The sequence below is a fragment of the Hordeum vulgare genome, chromosome 2H (genome assembly GCF_904849725.1).
Source record: "Hordeum vulgare subsp. vulgare chromosome 2H, MorexV3_pseudomolecules_assembly, whole genome shotgun sequence".
Taxonomy (NCBI): domain Eukaryota; kingdom Viridiplantae; phylum Streptophyta; class Magnoliopsida; order Poales; family Poaceae; genus Hordeum; species Hordeum vulgare.
In genome coordinates, this window is record NC_058519.1 from 570,491,358 (window position 1) to 570,517,867 (window position 26,510).

At 42.2% G+C, this 26,510-nt stretch overlaps 2 protein-coding genes across 2 annotated transcripts; both read left to right on the forward strand.

The window, feature by feature from the left end:
- The first annotated feature begins 5,838 nt into the window (after nucleotides 1-5,838).
- LOC123430587 (metallothiol transferase FosB-like) lies at nucleotides 5,839-6,833 on the forward strand. The gene is made up of 3 exons (XM_045114444.1): nucleotides 5,839-6,089; nucleotides 6,168-6,276; nucleotides 6,366-6,833. Exons 1-3 carry the CDS (start codon nucleotides 5,911-5,913, stop codon nucleotides 6,585-6,587), a joined length of 510 nt encoding a protein of 169 aa, XP_044970379.1. The 5' UTR covers nucleotides 5,839-5,910; the 3' UTR covers nucleotides 6,588-6,833.
- Nucleotides 6,834-21,432: 14,599 nt separating this feature from the next.
- LOC123430589 (NAD(P)H-quinone oxidoreductase subunit M, chloroplastic) lies at nucleotides 21,433-22,624 on the forward strand. The gene is made up of 2 exons (XM_045114445.1): nucleotides 21,433-22,056; nucleotides 22,234-22,624. Exons 1-2 carry the CDS (start codon nucleotides 21,592-21,594, stop codon nucleotides 22,408-22,410), a joined length of 642 nt encoding a protein of 213 aa, XP_044970380.1. The 5' UTR covers nucleotides 21,433-21,591; the 3' UTR covers nucleotides 22,411-22,624.
- The last annotated feature ends 3,886 nt before the right edge of the window (nucleotides 22,625-26,510 follow it).

Consider the following 26,510-nt stretch of genomic DNA (forward strand, 5'->3'; position numbering starts at 1 on the left):
ACAACTGCATTAACGAACTTTGCGTAAGGTAAAAAATACTTGCAACTGTGGTCATAAGCACCGTTGTTTTCTCCCTGGTGGCAACAACACATCCCCTAGTCTCATGTTTCTGTCACTCAAGCTAGACATCAGGGGGCATGAACCCACAATCATGCATAACGCTCCCTCTTGGAGTTACAATCTACTACTCGGCCAAAGCAATAAAGAGCAACGGAGAACATGCATGAATCACTAAAGAACATAATATAAAAGGATAATCAAATATATAACTCATCACAATCTGAACATAATCTCATAATCCATCGGATCCTAGCAAACCGAGCATAGCAATAGCAAGAAAATTACATAGATGCCTTGATCATGTAGGGCAACTCACAAGGGCTAATCATTGAAGCACAAGATTGGAGAGAAGACATCACATAGCTACTGGTCATGGACTCATGGTCCAAGGAGGACTACTCACGGCACGTCCGGGAAGCGTCCATGTGGGTGGAGAAGATCCCGGAGGCCAATCCTCCCTCTAGCAGGGTGTCGGGAAGAGGCCTCCTGACGCCCCCAATCTCGGAAGCGTTGCGGCGGCGGAACGATGGAGAAATTCGCGATTCTGGGTATTCTTTAAGGGTTTCCGATCGGAGGGGTAAATATAGGCCAAAGGAGGGTGTTAGAGGAGGTGGGCCCCACCCAGGCGACCTGTGGGCGCGACCAGGGGCCAGGCTGCGCAGGGAGGCCGCCTGGGCAGGCCCTGGCTCCCCTGTGGCCCACCTTTGGTGCTCTAGAAGCTTCCGTCACGCTGATTTTTATACATTTTTCTCAGGATTTTTGGGACTCGGTAAATTTGGGTAAAAGTCCCTGCAAAAAATACATCAACACACAGAAACTGGCACTGGGTGCACTGAGTTAGTAGGTTAGTCCAAATATGTGTAAAAAGGTATGAAAATGTAGCAAAACATATAACAATGTCACCCAAAAGATCATGGAACAAGCAGAACTTATAGATACGTTTGGGACGTATGAGTTGTGCATTACACCTTGTGTACTAACCCATGGTCTTCGTGAGAGTTCTATGTGGTGTTAGGTGTGTTTCCATGGGCTTGCGTCAAGAGGAAGATCTCATAAGACCCATGAAGGATGACATCAAGTGGTGATTGTCATCGAGATTGCGGTGTGCAAATTCAAGTGGAGCATCATGAAGATATCATGCTTGAAGCTTGTCGTCCATTGTGATTGCAATGGACTTGTGAAGATGTGATGAAGAGTGGCTCACCCATGGTGAGTTTGGGGGGAGAAATCAACTAGTCTTCATCAAGCCAACACAATCAAGGAAGTTGGTCCATCTTGAGGAAGTCAAGATCGTCATCATCTAGCTCAAGTGGACTATGATCAAGGTATAGGTTTTCCCTTGATATGTTTTCTATTTTAGGATAGATCGTCATACTGTCAAGGAGGGCTATCAAGTGAGTAACTTGATCGTATTGTTCGTTGAGAGCTCAAACCATTGCATTCTTGGCATCATCATCTTTCTTGGTTCTTGGTTGGCTTTTCTATATGTGGGCTCTTGAGTTTATGGTCATCTTCATGACAAGTTAGAGTTCATCGAAAATGGAGTTCATGTGCATCTTCTATGATGTTCTCGATGTTGGAGTTTTTGCCGGTTCTTCATTCATAGAGGTTTCACATCTCTATATCATTGGAATTTTCATAATTGCATGTTCTTAAGATAACCAACAAGCTTGAGTTTTCTCAATTCAGACCTCGTATTCGAAAGTTATGCTAGTTCTTGGCAGGTTTTCTCTCTCAAGCGAACGTACCGCTGGGCAGAGCAGTAGTACCGCTCTAGCGGTACTGCCCCCTCCATTGTCGGCCTCTCTCCTGCTTATAATTTCTCTCTGGCTTCATCCATGCGTTTTTTCACTCTGAGTGGAAGCATCGCTTGGGGGGGGGGAGCGGTAGTACCACTCCACCGGTACTGCCACCGTCCCCTTCTATCCCTACTTTCGCTTGTTTTTTTCTATCTCGCTTCCGATGAGTCGTTGCCCGTTTTAAGCGGAAGTACCGCTTGGGTTGGAGCGGTAGTACCGCTCAGCCCAGCGGTAGTGCCGCGTGTGCACGACCAGTGCACATAACAATTGGATTTGGGGAGCACTATAAAAGGAGGTCTTCTTCCCCATTGCTCCCAACTCTTGAGCTCGTATTTGCGCCCCATTGTTGACCTTCTTCGAGCTTGCTAACTCTCAATCCCTGCAATGATTCTTTCTAGTTCTTGAGGGAAAATAGAGAGGAGATATAGATCCACATTTCCACCAATCACTTTCTCCTCTATGTGAGGGGAACCCCTTGGATCTAGATCTTGGAGTTCTTCGTGCTCTTCTTTGTTCTCCCTCTCCTTTTCTTCCATAGCATTAGTTGTTGTGGAGGGATTTGGGAGAGAATGACTTGGGCACTCCGTGTGCCCTTGCCATTGCTTTTGGTGCATAGGTTTGAGTTCTCCATGGCGATACGTGGAAGTGAAGTTTGAGAAGCTTATTACTCTTGGGTGCTTAGTACCTTAGAGCTTGTTCTTCTTGGGTGCTTTGGCGTCCTAGAAGCTTGGTGGTGCATCAGAGCTCAATCATTGTGGTGTAAAGCTCTCGACAAGCATTGGGGTCTCCAATTAGGTCGTGGAGATCGCCCCGAGCAATTTGTACGGGTTCGATGACCGCCCCAAGGGTTACCATTTGTACGGGTTCGGTGACTGCCCTCAAGGGTCCCTTAGTGGAATCACGATATCTTGCATTGTGCGAGGGCGTGACGAGATTACGGTGGCCTTAATGGCTTCTTGGGGATCATTGCGCCTCCACACCGCTCCAAACGGAGATTAACATTTGCAAGGGGTGTGAACTTCAAGATACATCATTGGCTCCGTGTGCCTCGGTTTTCTCTCACTCGAGCCCTTTACTTTTGCACTTTACTTTGTGATAGCTATAATGTTTCTTGTTATATATCTTGCTATCACTTAGATGTTCATCTTGCTTAGCATAAGTTGTTGGTGCATATAAGTGAGCCTAGTTGTTTTAGGTTTTGTGCTTGACTAATTAAATGTTAGTTTTATTCCGCATTATTTTAAAGCGCCTATTCACCCCCCTCTAGGTGACATCCACGTCCTTTCACAACCCCATCATTAGACTCGAGTGTGTCTTGATTTTGATAATTGAGCCTTACAATCCGTCATCTGACTGAATGTTCGTGAGAAATTTGACTACCAAGTGTTTTAAATAACTTTAGCGGGTCATGGATTTGCTCAAAAGATAACCTCGATAGATTCTAAAGAGCTAAACTTTCATTGTCTGACTTGGAAGGAATGTAGTCTTTGTTAGGGAAGGTTTGGTGATATCAATCATCCTTCCGAAGAGACCGACTAGTGATCCGATTGAGGATGTATCATAAAATTCGAGTGGTGAACACGATGCTTGGGTTGACTCTCTCAGAGAGATGCCAATTGTTATCCCGGAGGAACATCAACCTTCTGCCTGCTCTGGATCCAAATTTGTAATTTCAATATTTTGAATCCTAGAAGAAGGATCGAACAATGCCATGACAAATATCAAATTAACCCTTTTGCTTGAATGTTCCCAAGTGATATGTCATTCTAGTAGAAAGGATCACTCGCTCATGTTCTCGCAAAATTGATCTCTAGCGTGTGAGTGATCACACAATTTTCCTCCACATTTATTGTGCAAGAATCTTGGCATGCAGTTCTCTAGTGAGGATAATTGTCATGCAACTCAATTGTTTCATACCCCGGCCTCTGTAAGTGGAGAGGAAACCTTTTGAGTGAGTGAGCAAGATTTTCCACGAGATCATAGGGATTTGACAAGACGTCTTTGCAAGGAAACACCTTTATTCTGGCACTTTGCCCACTAAAACAAACGTAGTGGGAGGTGGGGACGACGCCTTAAATTTTGAGCGTCACTTATGCTACTTACCGACACCATGGCTTGACGAACACGTGTATTATTCATGTGATAAACGTGTGGTTTTGCGACGGATGTTGCTCCATACTCTAGCGTCCCTATCCTAATTTAAAACTTCCCTTTTTGATCGAACCCTTGAAGTTCAGAATGTGCTCCCCTCCCTGTTCATTTCCTCCTGGATGCTCATGATGATCATCATCTCGACATCTTCATCTAAATCCGACAAATTGAAGAACTCCTTTTGAATTAATTCATCAAGCTCCATGTTTTTATAATGAATCTATCGTTTTGTCTATAAAAGAACCCCAAAAAACTTCTCAAACAATTTGTCAAACATATAGAGGTCAAGGTGTAGCTCGAAAATTGCCGAGCGTACCGCGGCAGCATCCAGGGTGGTATGATGGCACGGGAAGACTTTTGTGACACTGTTGGCGATGCTGAGGGGTTGGAACTGCAGAACTAGGGGAGAGCCAGGGCAGATGAGAGCGTGATCCGAGAAGGTCGGGGAGGAGGGATTTGGTTGAATTTGTGATGGGTTATGCCTGTTGGATCCGACGTAACGAACGCGTCCGTGCTCCGTATCCATGCCAGACATGAGTTAAATATGGAAGGTGCTGATCAACATAGTCGTATATAACCGGTTTGAGAAGTCCAGTTAAGTCATGATTTTGTGGGGCTGCTATGAATCAGCCGGGTGATTTTTTAGAGAAATCATCCGCCTATTCAGCCCTTGAATCAGCGTGCTGATGGCCATTGGATCATAGCAGCTCCATGGCAGCAGCGAGCGCGACAGCTTCAACACATCGCCATTGAAGCCCCGCGCGAAGCTCCAACGTAGCATCCAGGGCGTCCAACGAGCCCCATTGCAGCTCTGGTAGAGCTTCAATGCAGCACCGACGTTCCGGCGAAGCTCCATTGCAACTCCGACCAAGCCTCAGTGCAGCCCTGGCGGAGCTCCAACGCAGCGCCGACGTCTCCGGTGAAGCTCCATCGTAACTCCGGTCGAGTTTCATTGCAGCTCTGACGAAGCTCCAACTCAACGTCGACGGCTACTCCAAGTGAGCTCCATTGCAGTCCCGACGGAGCTCCAACGCAGCGCCGGCGGGCTCCGGCTTCATGGGTCGAGTGCAGCTTGCTGCACTGCAGATCCGCCGGTGGTTGGTTGGCTCCTGCAGCGGTGGCTGCCATCGGTGACGACGGGCCGGTGACCGGTGAAGGCTTTCTGTTGCTGCGTCGGTGAAAGGAGATGGGGATTTCCACAAGTAGATAAGATTTCAGCGATGAGTGGTGAGAGACGAGAAAAATGATGGACACGCGAAGAGATAAGGCGTGCGCGTTGTTGGGTCCATGCATGACACGCGTCGTGAGGACGAGGCGATTTATGTGTCCATATTATCATCCAGCTGAAAATAAACGATTTCCATGATTTTATGAACAATCACCGTCTGAACCATCTGTTTAAAAGAGCGTTTGAGGAGCCCCAATGTTTGAGGAGGCCGGTTGTACATGCTGACACGAGAGGCTTTCTAGGAGAGGATCCGAAAATCCGCTTCCCGTGCCTGCCTGACTGTAAACCAGCAGTATCAGCTGCGTATTATATTCATTTTGTCAATTTCGTGGATCTGATGTCTGTAAACCTGCACGAGAAGGTGACGTGCGTGCGTGTAAGATGCCCAGAATGGCAACAGGTTGTTGGATACCGAGCAAGGAGATCGAGATCGATCCTCGTGGCGCCCAAGTCTCCTCCCCAAAATGATCCCGAATCAGCGTTTGCTTCAAGACACACACTTTCTCATGTATGCGTGTACTATATCCTAAACAAAATGTGGTACTGTATGTATGTGTGTATAAATAACGGAGAGATGCCATCTCCTGTCTATTCACCAGGACCGCAATCGAATCCGCTGAAATTCTTCGTCAGCATACCCAGGATCCAAATACAATCATCCCCAGCTCCTACATGGGCCTCCCCGCTCAGGAGCAGCAGCAGCCTGAGCCTGAACCCGCCCTGCCGCTCGTCCGCCTGAACCACGTCGCCTTCTCGTGCGCGTCCGTCGAGGACTCCATCGACTTCTACCGACGCGTGCTCGGCTTCCAGCTGATCCAACGCCCGGCGTCCCTGGACTTCGGGGGAGCATGGTGAGCACGCACAAGTTCAAATGCTTCTTGCCGCGTCGTATAAATGTATTTGCTGATGTGCAATGTTGCTCGTCGCAGGATGCATAGATACGGCATGGGCATACATCTCCTGCAGCGGGGCGCCGGTTGCGACGCGCCTCCGATGTCGCCGGCGATCAACCCGAAGGGCAACCACATATCGTTCCAGGTCAGTGCAGGTCAAGCACGGAGAGAGTTGCGGGCACCCTCGTCGTTGATTAACCCTCTGATCGGCCGTGCGCGATTTGGAAATGGCAGTGCTCGGACATGGCGCTGACGAAGGCGAGGCTGCGCGACATGAACCTGGAGGTGGTCACCGCGAGGGTGTGGGACGGCGAGACGACGGTGGAGCAGCTCTTCTTCCACGACCCGGACGGGAACGTGATCGAGATCTGCAACTGCGAAGACCTTCCCGTGGTGCCCCTTGCTCCACCTGCTCGCCTTGCCAAACCGACGGTGCAGATGAACGTGCATCCCTAGCTCCCGCGCTAGTACTTCGTAGGGATGGTCTTGCAAGAAATGTGGGGAAATTGCTGTTGCAGACAAGGCGGCAAGCATGATTTGATCCGTTTCGATTTGTATGGCGTAGCAAATGAAAATGTATGTATACGTGATGACCTTCATTTGCACATTGATTCTTGGCCGGGGAGTGCTATCAGGTGCTCCCACGCCTTAAATGATCTCATGCTTTAATCTTCTGAGAAATAAATTTGAATATTCCCAAAATGTATGTATACGTGATAACCTTCATTTGCACATTGATTTTTGGGGGAATGTAAACACATGTCTTATGAACATGCACAATTGTTTTGAAATGCTAAAATATGTTGTGTGGAAGATGGTAGCATCAGCATGAGACATTTCATGAGAGCATTTGAGAGACGGGAGCACTCGCTATGAAGTTGTGTTGCCCTCTGGGTAAGGTTAGAGCATCTATAACCCCTTAACTCCTCTTCCCCCCTTCCAATATGTTTAGGTGGACAACCCGATGAGTTGCCGGTTGCGAAAATGCCACCAATCCCCCCGCCCCTCAAACCGGTTCATACACTCGAGTTGTTCGGCACCCCTCAAACCCAGTACATATGTGAGGAGGATATGGGGAGGCCTGTGTATCAGTGCCTTCGCCCTCATCCATCGTTCCCATCTGCGCAGCTGCCTGCGTCCGAGCAGACATAGATGTCATCTCCGAGTACCCCCGCCCCCTCTCGCCGGCATATATTTGATGGGGTCTCGTCCATGGGGGTGAGTTGCAAGGCGGAGAACATCGCCCGAAGGGAGTGGAGGATGAATCAATGCAAACGAGAAGCTACGACGATGTATGTTGTTGACAAGGAGGTGGTCGACGTCGACATGGACACGCCCACTACAGTCGCGATCGAGTTTGTGTTCTTTGCGTCATTGAGAAGTAAGGTGCCATCCGCCTCGGTTACTACCGACTACGTTTAGCCGGATGATTCTTGGGGGATTTCGGATGGGTGGACGTAACAGGAGGCGTCGGAGATGGTGTATAACTTGTCGCAACTCCAACAGACGCAATTAGCTCCACAAACCATTGACTTCGGGTCTGTCCAGGTCTTGTTCGATGAAATGGCAAAGCAGGACACGATACAATTTTTCCCTTCTTTGCATTTATTCGTGTGTTTGTTTTGTATGCCATTTAATCAATTTAGGGATGCATATGCCATTGAAATCAGTTTAGCGATTCATATGCCATTCAATCTTTTTGTTGCATACATCATTAGTGGTCATGATCATTCCAGGAGGCTATCATGACAGCCATCACCAATGATGGTAAGAGCCTATGCATTACGACTTGACGGATACCAACTCTCCTATATATGATGTTGGGCAAACATCAGGCACTCCTAACAAAAAAAGATACTCCAGAGAAGAGGTACGCCATTCTTATTCAAGGAGAATGTTTTGTTGTGTGAAGTTTGGTTGGTAACGAGCACTGACCCTATATGTGAAATCGAGTAGAAGGACGATAAGTAGTGGTAAAAGATCGACAAGCATTACCATGTACACAAGGAATATGTGGAGCCGAATCTTATCCATAGCACCCCCAATGAGGACTCTCCCCAACATAGATGGTCTATCATCCAAGAGAGTGTGATCAAGTTTTTTTGCCGCTATTCTTCTGTTTATGGATGGAACTCAAATGGTGTTGGAATAAAGAGTCATGTAGACTTGCTTTGTTTTGTCATCATTTGCATTGCTACCTTTGTTTGTTGCATTCTCACGATTGATTCTTGTTTGCTCGAAGGGGTTGGCGGACATTTTGTACGAACAAGCCGTGGGGAGGGCATTCATTGTCTATCATTGTTGGTTGAAATTGAATGGGAAACCAAAGTGAAAACAACTCATCTATGACCTTAAGAATGATAACAATAGGTTGAAGAGAAACGATGCTCAAACTCTCCAACAATCTATTGTAGTGGATGACAAAGATGATGAAGGTAGGAGGGAAGGAGTGACAAGCCACCTTGCCAAAGATGAACCACCAAGTTATGGAAAATAACTGAAAGAAGCGCAGGGCCGCGCATGATGCCACGACAAGCAAAATGTCCGCCCCATGGACTGGGAGCAGGAGAGAATGAAAAAAAAAATTGCATTCTCGAAAGAAGAGGATTGACTTGGAGAAGCATGAGGTGTATGTAAAATGAAGACTTTTGGATCAATTCAGCTTGAGAAAAAGAGGTTGCAGCTAGCTCGGGACAATGATTCTAGGATCATGTTGGCTGATGCTTTGTTCTTTGATCCGGAAGGCAAGAAGTGTCTTGAGACGAAGAATAAGGAGAGCAACGACCGCGATGCGATCGTCCAATGATTCATTCTTTTATCGCCTATTTATGTATTGTCGTATTTCTTTTGGCATGTGTTGAATTGCTGAATTTTGCTTTCTTTTCCTTGTTGCAATTGTTAATTGCTGAATTTACGTGAATTTGTGCTATATGATAGATATGCAAAAATTTGCATGGATTTGAGGGTTTAAATCTGCAGGATGCATGAGTTGTCCAGTGTTGTCCGATGATACACCCACACGTGCTCGTCGACTTTTAGTGGGCTAGATTTGTCGAGTCCGTTCTAGATGCTCTTAAAGCCCATCACCGTCTTTGCTTCGCCTTCCATACAAAGCAACGCGTTGTCACGAATGGATAAGTTGTTGTTTGTTTGTTGCTTTTGTTGCGCTGAAAAAATATATTAGTTTCTTTGATTATACCCCACAAGTGAAGTTAACTTCATTACCTCGCATGGTGTTTAAAGGACACGTCTCCATCAACGGTTTTCCGGCCGCTCATTCTACAAACGGGTTTGAACAGATTCGCTTCATTGAGACACAAAGGCCTAAACATGAGAACAAGTTTTGCTCATGGGTCGTCATTGATGAATGCAGGGGAAAGAACCGCCGAAATTTAGATGTATATTTCAATTTGTAAATGTGCTTTTGTAGAGATTTGTGCTACTTAATACATAATCTTTGGCCTTTTCGTAGAAGAAAAATGCAAATTTCTAGATTGCTCTAAGAGTTGTGTCACGGGAGTGTTAGCCTTTGTTTTAAGATCAGGAGTGTTAGTTTAATATCTGCGCGACATGATTTGTTTTTGATGTAAACCCTGTGACACGATAAGAGAGCCCCTAGCTGGCATTTGGAGCTACAAACGCCAGCACTAAAATTTCTAAGAAAAATGTTGTTTTAGGAATGGAATCCACAACCCGCAACGTTGGAGATCCGGTGTTTGTTACCATTTGAGCTGCCAATTGCACGCAATTAATAGTCTGCACGTACATTTAAGAATTAAATGCAGCGGCAGAATGGCAAACCCATTATGAAAAAAAAAATGATGAATTGTTTTTCAAATGCACGCTGAACAATTTTTTATATGTGATAACATTTCTATGTTGTGGACATTTCTTCAATGTGCGGTGAATTTTTTTTAGTACAGTAATTTCTTTTCAGACTTGAACAAATTGAAATGGTGAACACAATTTGGAATCCAACTTTTTGGATAATTTGGATTTTTTAATTCTAAACAAATTTTAAATTTATAAAAAACGGAAAGCTTAACATCAAAAGTTAGAAAAGAAAAGGAAGAAAAAAAGCATGGAAAAATTAAATAATGAGAAAAACAAAAGAAATGAAGAAAGCCAAAAAACCAGTAAAAGAAAACAAAACAGAAAAAATCGGTAATTTTTTTTGTAGGACGGTAAACTTGTTGCTCGTTTTAAAAGGGACGACCATGTCGTGTTGCTTGACAGTTTGATGCTCGATGGGTAAATAGGATTCTCGGAGGATTATCCAATTCACCCCTCTATGCGAAGTGTTGTCGGGGCTTTTCACAGAACCGGGAAAGTAGTGATTTTAAATGGGCTGGGCCATTTAACGGGTTGGAACTTCCCGGTTTTCAGGTTCCAGCAGGTTTTTTCTGTTTTTTGGAAAACTTTTAGAAGGTTCTCTAGACCTTTTTTTTTGCTTTATTCTTTTCTGTTTATTTTTTCTTTTCTGTTTCTGTTTCAGAAAATGTTCTGGATTTTTAGAAAATGTATTTAGATTTTCAAAATATGTTCTTGATTTTAAGAAAATGTTCTGTATTTTCCAAAACTTGTTCTCCGTTTCAAAATTTATTCTTAAGACTCAAAATTGTTTTTGATTTCAAAAATTGTTCTTAGGATTCAAAAAATATTAGTGCTTTCAAACGATTTCAGCTTTTTTTCAAAATTGTTCTCCATTTAAAAATTTTGTTCTCAAGATTTAAAAACTGTTTGTACTCTAAAAACTTGTTCATGATTACAAATTTGTTCAAAAATATTTAATATTGTTCTCAGTTTTAAAATTTGTTCTCAACATTCAAAAAATATTGTCTTCCTTAAAAAATTGTTCGTGCTTCCAAATTTATTCGGGTTTTTCAAAATTGATCTCTGTTTTAAACTTTTCTTCTCAAGATTCAAAGAATGTGCGTGCTTTCAAAAATTGTTTATGCTATCACATTTGTCCACGATTTTTTCAAATTCTTCTAGGTTTCAAATTTTGTTCTCAAGATTCAAAAAATGTATGTTGTTTAAAAATTTGTTCCCGCTTTCAAGTTTTTTGGGGGGTTTTCAAAATTATTATCATTTTCAAAATTTTGTTTTCAAGATTCATAAATTGTTTGAGCCTTAAACAATTGTTCCCACTTTCAAAAATTTCAGGATTTTCCAAAATTGTTCTCCAGATTAAAAAATGTGTGTGCTTAATTATTTCTTTGCGCTTTCAAATTTATTCGGTGTTTTTCAAAATTGTTCTCCTTTTCAAAATTTTCTTCTCAAAATTACAAAAACGTTTGTGCTTTAAAAATTTGTTCGTGCTTCCAAATTTGATCACAATTTTTTAAAGTTGTTCTCGATTTTTATTTTTATTTCAAGATTCAAAAAAAATTTGTGCCTTATTTTTGAAAACAAATTCGAATATTCTTGGTTTTTAAAAATGTTTCAACTTAATTTTTTATCATTTTCAGACTTGGTTCATAAATTTAAAAATGTTCTTCAAATTGAAAAATGTTTTTTCTTCAAATACAAAAAGAAGACGAAAAAAGAAGGAAAAAGGAACCAAAAAGAAAAAAAAAGCAGAAAAGGAAAAATAGAAACAGATTTTTTCTTTATTAGATTTTTCTTAATGAAAAAAAAAGCTAGGCCGGCCAGTTAGAACGAACCTCTGTGTGTTACAGCGTTTCTTGCCGCAAAATGCGAGAGATAGGAGGGAAAATCCTATTCGCCACTGTATACGAAGAGGTGTTTGGGCTTCGTACAGAGCGGGAGGGCGGCGATATCAAATGGTTGGCCCAGTTTGGAAACCTTCTAAAAGTTTTCAGTCAATTTTTTCTGGTTTTCGAAAACATTAAAAGGTTCCACGAACAGGTTTTTGAAAACCTTAAAAGATTCCATGAACAGGTTTTCGAAAACTTTAAAAACTTTTCTGAATTTTAGGTAAATGATCTCGATTTTAAAAAAATGTTATACATTTTCAAAAATTTAATCTTGGTTTCAAAATTTGTTCTTAAGATTCAAATTTGTTCCTCGGTTTCAAAATTTGGTCTTAAAATTTAAAAAAGTTCATGCTTTCAAAATTGTTCGCACTTCCAGATTTATTCAAGATATTTCAAGATTGTTCTCGGTTTCAAAGATTGTTCTAAATATTCAAAACATATTTGTGCGATTAAAAATATGTTCGTGCTACCAAATTTGTTCGGGATTTTCATATTTGTTCTAAATATTCAAAACATATTTGTTCTCAATATTTAAAAAATGTCCGTGCTTTAAAAAACTTGTTCGCGCTTCCAAATTTGTTCATGATTATAAAAAATGGTTCTCAATTTCAAAATTTCTTCTCAAAATTCAAAAAGTGCTTGAGATCTAAAAATGTGTTCGTGCTTTCAAATTTGTTCGGGTTTTTCCAAATTGTTCTCCTTTTCAAAATTTTATTTTCAAGATTCAAAAAATATAATTGCTTCAAAGAATTATTCGCACTGCAAATTTGTTCACGTTTATTTCCAAATTGTTCTCGGTTTTAAAATTTGTTCTCAAATTTTGCGCTTTCTAAAATTTTGTTCACGCTATTAACTTTCTTTGGGTTTCTAAAAGCTGTTCACCTTTTTTAAATTTTGTTCTCAAGATTCAAAAAATGTTCATGCTTAAAAAAATTGTTCATGATTTTTAAAAATTATTCTTCGAATACAGAATATGTTTTTTTGCTTCAAATACAAAATAAAAAGTAAAAAGGAATCGAAAAATTATTCTCATTTTCAAAATTTGTTCTCAAGATTCAAAAAATGTTTGTGTTTATATAAAATTGTTCACATTTCCAAATCTGTATGTTTTTTTATTTATTCCTCTTTTTAATTTTTTTTCCTCAAGATTCAAAAAATGTTTGTGTTTTAAAAAATTGTTCGTGGTCCCAAATTTGGTCACTATTTTTTTTTAAATAAAATTCATTTAAAATTTGTTCTCAAGATTCAAAAAACTTTCATGCTTTAAAAAATTGTTGGCACTTTCAATTGTGGTCTCTAACTTAAATAACATTCATGTTTTTAAAAAATGATTGAGAAATTCAACATTTGTTTGGTTGGATAAAAAAAGAAAAAAGGGATACAAGAAGAAAACCTAGCCAAAAAAGGGGGAAATAGGCAGAATCAAAAAGAAAACAGAAAAAATATTAGTAAAAAGAAATTATCTGATTTTTATAGAGAAAAAAATGATGGGACGGGCTAGTCTGGCTCCCTTTTGTGTGTGGGTGCGGCAGGTAGGAGTTTCAAGTAGGAGCTACCATCATCGGCGGAATCATTAGTTAGCGAGTACACCTTCCAACGATTACTCCTACCTCTACAGGTTGCAAAGGGTGATGCACTCATGTGTGCCACTTATCACAATCTGAGAGGGTTTTTCCTTTTTTCGTAGATCCATATTTTTAAAAGGTTTTATCTCCTAGACCATGCGTCCAAATCTCGAACCGTTTTCATTGTTGGATTTCTCACGTCGAGATCTTCAAAATTAGATCCCATGGTTATAGGTTTTGACGAACTTCTGTTTTCACGAAAAAACCGGAAGAAAAAAACCAGACGAAAAAACCGTGCCTCAGGCGATAGAAAAAGAACAGAAAATGCGTTTTTTTCCTTTCCGGGAGGCGGCCCGGGTCGTGCCTCTCGCCAAGGCAAAACCGTGCCTCTTGCGGGAAAAAAGAGAGGAGAAAACGCGTTTTTTTTCTTTTTCGGGAGTGTCCCTCGCGAAGGCAAAACCGTGTCTTTCGCGGAAGCAAAACCGTGCCTCTCGTAAAAAAAACAGAAAACACTTTTTTTTTCCTTCTGCCTCTCCCGAAGTCAAAACCATGCCTTTTCCGGAGGCAAACCCGTGCCTCTCACAAAAAAACACATTTTCCCCTTTCCGAGAGGCTCGGGAATGCAAAACTGTGCCTTTCGCGGAAGCAAAACTCTGCCTCTCACAAAAAAAAACGCGTTTTTTTCCTTTCGAGAGGCACGGCCGTGCCTCTCGCCGAAGCAAAATCGTACCTCTCGCAAAAAAAAGAAACCTTGTTTTTCCGTAAAAACCAGAAACATGGTTATTTTCGTGATTTTTTTTACGAAAGACCAGTGGCAAAAAAATCCAAAAAAACCACTCTAAAAAGCCAAAAATACGTGCGAAAAAAATAATAAAAATACGAAGAAAGCATTCAGAGCGCGACACGTGGCGACGGGTGAGAACGCGCGAAAGAGATCGCTGGAAGGCTTCCGAAGGAGTGCTCGCTAACTAGTTGCTCTCCATCCTCGGGAGCACATTTCCCCTCGTGTGAAACTTTTTGCAGCACTGGACGAATAGGCTGGCCCGAATAACGTGTTTTTTCGATAGTTGTTTCTTTTGTTCCTTGTTTTGTTTCTATTACTGCTTGTTTCATTTTTTGCCCAGTTTCTATGTTTATTCTCTTTTCTTAATTTTACTTTGGTTTTTGCACTCTTTTTTCTCCATTTTCGTGGTTTTCCATTTTTCTTTGCTGTTCACACAGTTTCTTTGTTTATTTTTTCTAGGCTTTTGCTTCTTTTCTAGTTTTAAACTTTTTTTTCGTTTGTTCTTGCTTTACTTTGGTTAGTTTGATATCTTTTCTGTTTTTCCATGATTTTTTTGTTTTTTTTGTTTTTCTCGGTTGTCATTGTTTCCCATTTGTTTAGCAAGGTTTCCTATGATATTTTTTCCTTCTGACTTTGTTGAATCTTTTTTTGTTTTTGTTGGTTCTCTATTCTCTTCTGTTTATTCATATGAAAAATGCTGACCTTTTTAAAACTGTTAAAAGTATATATAAAAAGTTCATCCTGTACACTAGAAATGTAGAATGTGTAGTAAAAAATATAACCAAGTGAAAAATATATTCTGAAAATAAATATGCGGTATCTAATTAATATATATTATGTGTAAAAAAATTTATTGGCACTAAATAAATTTGTATAGACGTTTATGTTATTAAATACAAGATCATAATTTTATACACGATAACATTTTTTAATACTAGATTGGCATGTTTTAATATAGTTATGTACATTTCTTAGAAATAATATTCGATGTCTACTTTTTTCGTTATACTTGTACATTTTTCATATACACCGGAGGCATTTTTATATAAAAGCTTACAATTTTATAAATACAAGTCACATTTTGTATAAACTATCTTATATTTTTCATAACACATGAACATTTTTAAAGTGTTACTTTTCATATGATAAGAACAATTTTTATATGCACGTGCGTATTTATATATGTTTAAAATTTTGTGATATGTGCTTTGTATGTTTTATACTATTAAAATATAAGTTTCGAAACACATTGGTTTTGAATTAAGTTATATATAATTTTTTACATTGTGTTGATTTTCTTGAAAATTCAGAGTTTTTATTTTCATTTTTATATTCATAGTACTTTAATAAATAATAATATATAGAAAAACTAACAAACAGGAGAAAGAGGAACTTGCCTGGAACCTACCTCGGCCAGCTACTTTAAGAGATGATGTAGGAATATCCTATTTGACACTCGCTGCGTCAAAGTGTAGGGCAAACGCACATATATCTCGTAGCGAGCGATTTAACCAGGTGGTCTGATATGGCTTTTCATTGATTCCGGTTTTGGGACTGAAGTTTCTCAGCCAGATTTTTCTGGTTTTGGGAATCTTCTAGAAGGTTCCATGAACCAATTTTTTCTTTCCATTTCGTTTTTCTTTCTTTCGTTTTTCTGCTTTTTTATTCATTCTTTTTTCTCTTCTCCTCTGTTTTGTATTTTTTTTCTTTGTTCTTTTTATATCTTTTATTTTTGTCAAATATATTTTTTAATAAATGGTCACAGTTTTTAAATTTTAATTTTACTTCACAATTTAAAAAATATTTACGGTTTCAAAATTTGTTGACAAATCGAAAATCATTTATGATTTTTATTTCAAAATTCAGAAAATGTTCACAAATTTATATTTTTGTTCAGGAATTTAAATATGTTCATGTTTCAAAATTTATTCACATTTCTGAAAATGTTCTCTGTTTCAAAATTTGTTCCCAAGTCAAAAAATGTTCATAATTTTATAGTTTTGTTCATAAATTTGAATATTTTTTCATGTTTCAAAATTTGATCATATTTCAAAAAATGTTTATGGCTTCAAAATTTGTTCACAGTTCAAAAATGTTAATAATTTATGATTTTATTCATCAATTCGAAATTTGTTCATGTTTCAAAATTTGTTCATAATTCAAATAATATTCACGATTTCAAAAATGTATTCACAATTTAAAAAATGCTCATTAATTTATAAATTTGTTCACGATTCTAAAAATATTTGCTGTTTCGAAATTGGAAAAATGTTCACAATTTTACAATTTTGTTCACAAACTTGAAATTTGTTTGTGATTCATAATTTTTTCACAATTGAAAAATGTTTGATGTTTGGAAATTTCTTCACAACTAGAAAAGTGGTCATAATGTTATAGTTTGTTTGTGGTTTCAACAGATGTTTTAATTTTGTTCCTATTTTTAAATATAATGTTTTGAGATTCCCTAAACTGTTCACTTGTTCACAAAATGTTTGATTATTAAATATTTTGTTCACAAATATGTAAAAGTTCTTGTTTTTCAAAATTAGTTGACGAAGTTGTTCCTGTTTTTCAAATTTTGTTACAAATTCAAAAAATTGTTCACATATTTTTGGAAGCACTTCTATATGTTTTCAAAAATGTTTGGAAGTTTTATAAAAAGTATTGATAACTTTTAGAAAATAACTAAAGTAAAGTAAGTAAACTGATCTGCCTATGTTGTTTGTTCTAATGTATTCGCGTTGCCTTTTCACCGTGAACATGAAGCAATTGCAGTGGCTAGCTACCTCACCCTCACTCACTGCGGTCATGAGTTCGAATCCTAGCAGACGCTCCAAATTTTACTTTGAATATTTTACATCCCTCGCAATCTGTTGATTTCTTTGAACTTTTACACCCCTCGCAATCTGTTGATTTTTTACAAAGCTCGCAACCTGCTTTGGGCGGTCCAGTCGGTGCTGCCCTGTGCGAAGGCTCGGCATTTTGCCGCTGAATACGGCAAATAGGAGGTCCCCATAATGTATAACCATGCCCAATATGATCCATAACGCGTATCTACCGCGCATCCTACCAATTATACCCGACTCAATATGTTTGTTAGCCTCGAAGGCTTAACGTACGTTCGGTTCTCGTAGCCCAAATACAGTCCTAGAAATCATTTCGCTCCTCGGCCAGCCGTGAGTGGTGAAAATAGCCCTTCTCCATAAACTAGCACAGCGGCCTTGTGGCTCCTGGGCGCGGCAGCGGCAAATTCACAGGCAGCCATCACAAACCAGAACATCACTATCCAGCCAAGTATTTTTAGAATTGTGAACATTTAAAATGTACACTGAACATTTTCGTAGTGTATGGTGAACATTATTCAAGTAAACATTGGATTTTGTTTTTACAAAAAAAGTGATTTTCTTCAAATGCATGAACATTTTTTTTCATTGTATGGTCAACATTGTTTTAACATAGTGAACTCTATTTTGAAACATGGTTTTTTGAACATGAGCAGTTTTTGAAATCATGAACCAAATTTGTATTTTTTTTAATTATGCAAAAACATAAAAAAGAAAAGAAAAGGAATAAATAAGCAGAAAAATTAAAAATAAAAAGGATGAAAAACCGGCAAAGAGAGAAAACACATGAAAAAAGGAAAAACCTGTTTGCTCCATGCAAATGGTTCCGGCCCGTGTCGAAATGGTTCAGCCAAGCCACAGTTTGACGCTCATTAGCGGTAAATAGGATCTACAACACAATAACGTGTGCGCATCGGGGAGGAACTTTTGGAACTGTGTGTATATGCATCCTATAAGTAAAAAAACATTTCGAATAAAAGTTTAAAAAATCTGAAAATATTTTTGAAATAAACTTGACCTTTTATTGTACTGGTAAGAAAAATTCCACAAAAAGGAAAAGTATACTTGGCATATTTTCAGAAAATATAAATTTTTGATCAAAATAGTGTGAATAGTGACTTATAATAGCAAATAATTTTTGTCTTTTTTTGCCTAGAAGTCAATGTTGACTTTTTTCATGCAAATTTATAGACTAGTGCAAAACAAAGAAGTTTAATCTAAAGATGCTTCAAAACTATTATATATTTTCAATTAATTATTGAAATAACTTCTTCATATGAGATACATAATACAATCAGAAATCAAAATGTATTTCCATGCGCATCCTGCCAATTATACATGATCCAATATGTTTGTAAGAGCAACTCCAGCAGACCCCGCAAAACGCCCGGCTCGCAAAAATTCCGACGAATATGCGGGCTCGGTCCAATTTTCCGGTCAAAACAGAGCCCGCATACTCGATCGGCCCGCAATTTTTTTTGCCGCAGCCCGCAAACCGCACGCCCCGAACAGTATAATTGCGATTCCGCGACCATTTTGCGGGTCCAAACCCTATCCCCCCGCCGCCGCGAGCCACTCGATTTCCCTTTCCTCTCTCCACATTTCTCGCCGCCGGCGACCATCCGCCCCGCCTCCAGCCGTCATGTGGGGCCGAATGTGAAGCTCCGGACGCGGCTCCGACAGCAGATCCGGCCGTGAGAGGGACCCGGAGCGCGAGTGGCGCGTCCGGGCGGACGACGCGAGGAAGCGCGACGCCCGAAGGTGGACCAACCGCGGGATGTCACCACCGGCGAGCTTCAACCGCCGCGAGACGGAGGAGTACGAACGCCGTAGCGCGTCCTTCTCCTCCGCGAGATCTTCCTACGCCGAATCCTCCTCGTCCTCCGGCGCGGGCTTTCTTCCCGTGAAGAGGGAGTGGTCGAAGGACGAGGAGGAGCCGGAGGAGCCGACGCCGTTCGCCTTCGTCCCGGTGAAGGAGGAGCCCGGGGAGCCCGCTCCGCTCGACCGCCGCGGAGTGGTCGGGCCCGAGGACTACGTCGCGGACTTCGACGCCGTTGCTGCCTCCATCGCCGAGCGGAGCGTGCGCGAGGAGGTGGAGCGTCGGCGCCACGCCGAGGAGCTCGAAGCCCTCCAGTGGCAACAGGCGGTCGCCGCCAACGTCGCCGCCAACGAGAAGGCTGAGGAGTGGCACCGCATCCGCGCGGAGCAGGCAGCGAAGTACGTCGACCTGTGCATCTCCGGCGAGGAGGATTGAGCGTCCCACTCTTTCACGACGTCGTCCATTTGCCGCAACCTCGCCATCGTCAGATTCGACCCCTCTATTACTTGTTTAACGTAGTATGTAGTATAACTATGCTTGTAGTTTGTTGATCATGTGATGAACCATGTAGTATGTGATGAACTATGTTTGTGCAATTTCTTCCGCGAAAGTGTTTTTTCAAATTATGCAGGTTTTGATACGGGTTTTGTTCGGCCGCATATGTTTTCGACCCGCAAACGCGATCTTCGTGAAACCGCAAACGCGTTTTGCGGGTCGAATTTTTGTGGGGTCTGCTAGAGTTGCTCTAGCAGACCCCGCATCATGCCCCCGCCCGCAAAATAACCGCCAAATTGCGGGTCGGGGCCGTAAAATCTGCACGATCAGACCCCGCATCCTGCTCCGACCCGCATTATTTTTTGCGGGGCGCGACAAATCTTCTCCCCCAACATCCATCTTCACGGGCTGGGAGGCCGACCCGAGCTTAACCCCTATACGGCGCGAGATTTGGCGGGAGGGACATTTCCGCGCGCCCTTTCCCCGCTCCCCGCACCCTCCGCCACCATTGCCACCCTCCGCAAGCTCCGGTACCTCCTCCCCAGCCGTTCCTCGCCGCCATGGAGGACCACATGATGTCCCCCGTCACCGTCGAGGTCGTGCATGCCCCTTCCCCTCGGGCGGATCTCGTCGCTGGCCATGTTGCCCCCGTCGCCGTCGCCCAAGCACACGCCTCGCCTTCCCGAAAGAGGCAGGGCACCATGGTCGTGCAGGGCGGGAATTCGGCTGCCCCCGCCGCGACGGCCCGCGCTCCGGGCGCCAACGCCGCAGTGCGATCCCGGCCGGCGGCGTAGAAGGCCGGCAAGGCCGCGACCGTAAAGCGGAGGAAGGTTCCGACTTTAAGGAAGCCACCTTAGTCAACCTCTGACCCCCCCCCCCCCCCCCCCGCAAGGAGCTGCTCCGGCGATGCCGTTGAATGATTCCGCTCCCCCCGCGGCCGAGGTGTTCGACGAAATGGCCGGAAGGTATGCCTCTTCGGTCTTGGCGACTCTTTTTCATTTTTCGCCATTAGTCTTGATAGCTCGTGACTTGTTATCGTTCGCTATAGCGGTGGTTCGAACAATGTAACAACCGAGTTCATGAACATGTTGGACACGAACACAGTTGACATTGATCAAGCCTCTTTCGAACCATTCAACTACATTGAAACGGATGGCGACGTGGATGATCATGGTGCTGCGGACGAATTGGAGGAGATCGAAGCGGAAGCGTTTGAGCAATCACAAGCAAAGGGTGGGAAAAGCCAAAGATCGAAGAACTACACGATCTTGGAAGATCAAGCTTTGATCTAAGCATGGAGTGCGGTATCTCTTGATGCATGCACAGGTGTTTCTCAAAACGCCAAAAGATATTGGCAAAGGATCGAAGATCAATACTTTCGCATTACGAAAAAGTATCCTAATAGGACTGCACGCACATTTCGGTCACTTCAAGGGCGTTGGAAGAATATCAAACATATGTGCAAGCAAGGAGAGAGATCTTGAAGAGGAGAATGGTCGCCTCGACCAGTCCGTGTTTCAGTTCCGATGATGTTTTCTCTGCTCCATATGGTGCCAATGTGGATGATTTCGGTACGGGAGTTGGAACAACCGACGGATGTGGATTCGGTGGCGCCGATGAACTTCAATATGGACTTCATGACGCGGAGTGAAGATCGATCTCCAAGATGATGCCGGACATGGGCGCAAACCTTTGCATGCCCTCTTTTGCGTAATGAACTTTATTTTTATTTGCACGCAAACTGTTTATTTCGTTTGGATTTGAACTTGTTTGCCAAACCCTATGTCAAATACGAGATTTGCAGTTTTCTGTTTTGCGGATTGTCGCGGTGGAGCCCGAGCAGGACCCGCAGAAGCCGACCCGTAAAAAAACATATTCCGCAAATATACTTTTATACGGACCCGTTTAAAAGGGTCTGCATCCATGTCAGCCCGCGCCGGTCCGTAAAAGAGGTTTTGCGCGAACTGCAGACGCGTTTTGCGGACCGGTGGATGGGTCTGCTACAGTTGCTCTAAGCCCCGCAGGCCGAACGTACGACCCGCTCTCCTAGTCCAAAGGCAGTCCCAGAAAGCAATTCGCTCCTCGGCAAGCAGCGAGTGGCGAAAATAGCCCTTATCCACACACTCGCACGACGGTCTTGTGGCTCCCGGGCACGGCAGCGGCAAATACACAGCCAGCCATTGCGAACCAGAAGATCGCTACCCAGCCAAGCCAAAAACGGAGGCCACCACACCATGGCGACCGCGGCGGCCTCGTCGCTCCTCTCCCCGGCGTCAAAGTTCGCGCTCCAGAGCCGGCGCTCAAGCCCCAAAACCGCACCACGTAGCGTCCGGTTCCTCCCGGTGCGAGCCCAGCAGCAGGTAAAAGAGGAGGAGCCCGCGGCGACCGTGCCGCCGCCGCAGGAGGAGGGGCAGGCGACGACGGCGGCGGCGGCGAAGGGCCCCGCGCAGTCGCTGCCGCGGCAGCCGCGGGCGGAGAGCAAGAACATGGGGCGGGAGTACGGCAGCCAGTGGCTGAGCTGCACGACGCGGCACGTGCGCATCTACGCCGCGTACATCGACCCCGAGACCAACGCCTTCGACCAGACGCAGACGGACAAGCTCACGCTCATGCTCGACCCCACCGAGGAGTTCGTCTGGACCGACGAGACTTGCCAGATGGTCTACAACGAGTTCCAGGACCTCGTCGACCACTACGAGGTACTGTAAAAGTAAAACCCCAACGTTTTCATGCTCATCTGATTCTGCTACATTTACAAAAAAAGTTACTAGTAGAAACCAGCTTCATACACCAGAGTTCTCTAGGGTCGTAGCGAGAACTGCTGGGCATGCATGGTCATGCTGACCTGGGTATAATGATCTGCTGCTGTTTCACAGGGAGCACCGCTGTCAGAGTACACGCTTCGTCTCATCGGCTCTGATCTTGAGCACTACATCCGCAAGCTGCTCTATGACGGGGAGATCAAGTACAACATGAGGTCCAGAGTGCTCAACTTCAGCATGGGCAAACCCCGCGTCAAATTCAACAGCAGCCAGATCCCGGATGTAAAATAGATACCATACAACTCGGCGAGCCGACGAGTTGTGCACACTTGCTGTTCTATAAGAAAGAAGCATTTACCAGAGTATTCTCAAGTTGCAGTTGCACATATAAAAAACAATGCATTGTGTCGTACTTCCTGGGCTCTTCGTGAGCTTATTAGAGAACATTCCAGTCCTATGAATTGTGATGTTTAATAGTCGGAGTTTATATAGATGTGTTTTTTTTCAAAAGATGCTCTGCGGGTCAACATCTTTACTACAACTAACATAAGGACATTAAGGCATGTTACCAACCCGCCTTATATTTGGGAAACACTTTTCATCCGTAATCTAATAGGAGGTCATCGTCTGACCTGTCCAACGTCGTCGATTCAATTCCAATCTCACGGTCACAGATTTTGCATCATATGGAAACAAATCCCGTTAGCCAAAGCTAACCAACCCGCAATCCACGCACTTAACCCCCAATCAGTCGCCCCCACCTCGCACACATACCCCAAGCTAGCCTCGCCAGATCCCCTCCCCCCGCCTCGCAAGGACCTGCCTCCTCCCGTCGTCGAGCAACACAGCCTCGCCAGATCCCCTCCCCCCACCTCGCAAGGACCTGCCTCCTCCCCGTCGTCGAGCAACACGGCCATCTCATCGGGCAGTTCCGTTTACCTGCTCCTCGTTGCTGCATCATCTCCCCACCTACGCGATCCCCTGGTGACATCTTAGGTGCACAAGTGGTGGGTCGATCCCCAAATCCTCATCAACGGTTCATCCTTCACCAGGTTATTATCGGCTGAATCGTAGTTCACACCTGCTGGACTGTATAAAGACGCCATGACCAGCGAGCTCGCGACCTCATCACCTCCCCAGTCATCTTCTCTTGCTTTGGGCTGTACTGTTTGGTCTTTTGTCATTCTTTTGATTTTTTTGATAAACATGTCTTGTGTTCGCTATCTGATGTGTTTTTGACAGGATCGGCAACATCAATTGCCTCTAGATCTCAGGCATGTCGGTGATGAATTTGGAGTATTAGTTCGATGAGGAATTGAGGACCAACTGCAGTTTGCAAGAAGCATGTGGCCAGGCCGTTCAAGTCATCAGATACTTCCAGATACATAGACGTACCTGCACTGCTGAAACAAATTAACCTACTAGTGCTTGTACGAAGTATTTGAGGACATTTTTCACAAGCAAATTGATGCAAATATGTATCATGTAAGAAACATGCGATAAGAACATACAATGTATTTGTAGTATCAACACTTGAAGGTAGCACCTTTGTAAATTGGCAAAGCAAGTAACATGAACGTATGAAGCATTTTTATTTTCATGTCGACTTTGAAGCAAATTTATTTTCAGTCGACATGGAAACAACTTCCGTTTGACATGAAATCAAATTTATTTACAGTCCACATGGAAGCAAATTATCGTTTAACATGGAAGCAAAATTTCGTTTAGCATGGAAGCAACACAATTATTTTAGATCGAAGCACACTTCATTTGCGCTCGATGCAATTTAAAGGAACAATGGAAGCATAAAATACTTCATCAAGAAAGAATATGTGATTCGTAAGTAAGAAAATCGCATTTGGAAAGTCTTTACGCTGTTCTTTTTAAGGAAATAAAATGTGATTCGGAAGGAAGAAAATTGCATTTGAAAAGTCTTTACGCTACATTAATCCTTCCCAAATTTGTTTCCTGGAACTGCTCGATCGGTTTCCTAAAGATTTGAGATTAATTACCCTAAATTACGCGCTTCTATATCTCATGCTTTTAAAGGAGCTCGACTTGTACTAAATCCAACGGTCCACTAGGCTGTGATCCAACGGCAGCGCATTAGTCTGATGGAGTCTAAGAATCAGTAGTCTGATTCCTAGCGCTTCCCCCTTATATTTCTCTCAGGGTACTGTGAGTTTTAAATCGTCACCTAAAGAGGGCTATATGTTACTCTCTCCGTTAACCGATATTCTGTTCTCTCATGTCCTAATTTACAAGATCTCTACTAAAAGTTTAGTTTAGTACTACGATGTAACACATATGTGTTTCATATCGATCACCCTCGATGCATTATCTATCACTTCATGATAGTCCCCTTGTGAAGGGGTTGGACACACTTTTGTATTTTTGAACATACATAACAGTTATTACTACAGAGTTTCTCAACTTTCTCACAGACTTCAAACGTCTCTTCATGTGTCTTGATAATATTATCCTTAAATTGTTCACTTTTGACAATAATTGTTTGATTATCAAAATTCGTAAGAATAATCGACATTGATTCTGGAGCGGTGTTTTGGCTCTCGGGTGAACGGTAACACAAAAAAGAATATTAAATGTTTTAAAAAAATTAATTTTTTTTGTGGATGATTATATTAGTGTCGCAAACATGCATGGCAATTTTTGTGCTATAAGGATCAGTGGTGTTTCGTCGGCAAAAAATACAAATTTGGGGTGACATTTTGGGGTAACTTTTGGTGTTCAAGTTATTTTTTTGCACAAGCCAAAATGTTTAACCTTTTTACCTCAAAATTTACAGGTAGCAATTGGAAATGACTAAGTCCACAAATAAATTTTGTCTTGATTTTTTTTTCATTTTGAACATTTTTTTGACCCCGGGAGCATATGCTCCTTGGAGCCGAATTGATTTTTTGGCATTGATTGTTCAACCACAGGCAAATACATCAAAAGCTCATATAGTTAGTCTGCTTCAACAATGGTTGTGTCTAGGGGTTAATTGGTGGGTCAAATAATGTAAGGTTTAAAATGACAATTCCTTAGCGAATATTTGCGACTGAGCCAATATTTTTATTTTACAAGTTGATAAATAATAATTTGACTTTATTTTAAATTTTAAATTAGCTTTGATTTTTATCAAGTAAAAATTTGGCTTAGTTCAGTTTGATGACATGGCACTGGGGGTGTTACACTACATAACATGGCATTATCATTCAGCGTTATAGCTAACTTAGTTTTGCTTTCACGAGTGCGTGTGTGCATCCTAGCAAAGCCTCGTGTCAAATGTGAACCGCATGTTCTCACAAGAAAATGTTGTGAACCACATGCATGCCTCCTGAGATTTTACATGCCTATTCAGGCCCATCCTTGTCATACGTAGGGTCGAGTTATTCAAAGCCCACTAGAGCCCAAAAATCCTATTCGTCGCTCTATGGTATTCTCTCCCTAATAATAAAGCATGTATCGCTTCTGTCGTACGTCATTGAATTTGCCCTTAAAGTTAGTAAAATTACCCACCAATGTCATCCGTAAGTGATAAAAAACGTTTCATTTTTCTTTACAAAACGCTACACCAGTCATGGTTTATGAGCAGGCGGGCCACATATTAGCTATCAGCATGTAACCAATCCAATGGCCGGGGTGTCGCCCTTGCACGCGTTAGGCTTGAGTTCGATCCCAGGTAAAGGCACTTCTTTTCTTAATTTTTTTTACCTCCAGTTCTCTATAGGATGAAGTGGCCAACTAAGTCAGCGTTGTATATTTTGTTATGTATATAAAAAGATCAATTAAGTTATTAAATTTTTCTTTTACCTCCAGTTCTCTATAGGATGAAGTGGCCAACTAAGCTACGTTGTATATTTTGTTATGTATATAAAAAGATCAATTAAGTTTCTAAATTGTCCCACATCGACCCTTTAGATACAATCCCTTTGATTTATATACAACTTTGCCTTTCTTGGGTGTTAGGAAGTCGTCTTGGGAATAAGGAAAGAGAGAACAGAAATAAGAAAGGAAAGAGAGGCTGGATTCATAGAGGAAATAAGAAGCAAAGAGAGGCTAATATGGAAGCAAAGAGATAATAGAGCCTAATTGACGAGAGAGAAACACCCTAAGACAAACCACATTCAAACACATTTTTATTGTGTGAGCATTGAGGCCATTGTCGGCAATACAAATGTGATGCCATGTGAAAATAAGGAACATGGACCTATTAGAGAGTTATAACTATTAGGTTAAGAACGTGTGTTATTTTTTCTCCCGTTGCAACGTAGGGGCTCCTTTGCTAGTTGTTATATATTCCTTCAGCCAAATCCTATACGACTTAAGCGCATAATATAGGCCATTTGGTATAGGGCTCACACCCTCCCTTTACGTTTGGTTTTATA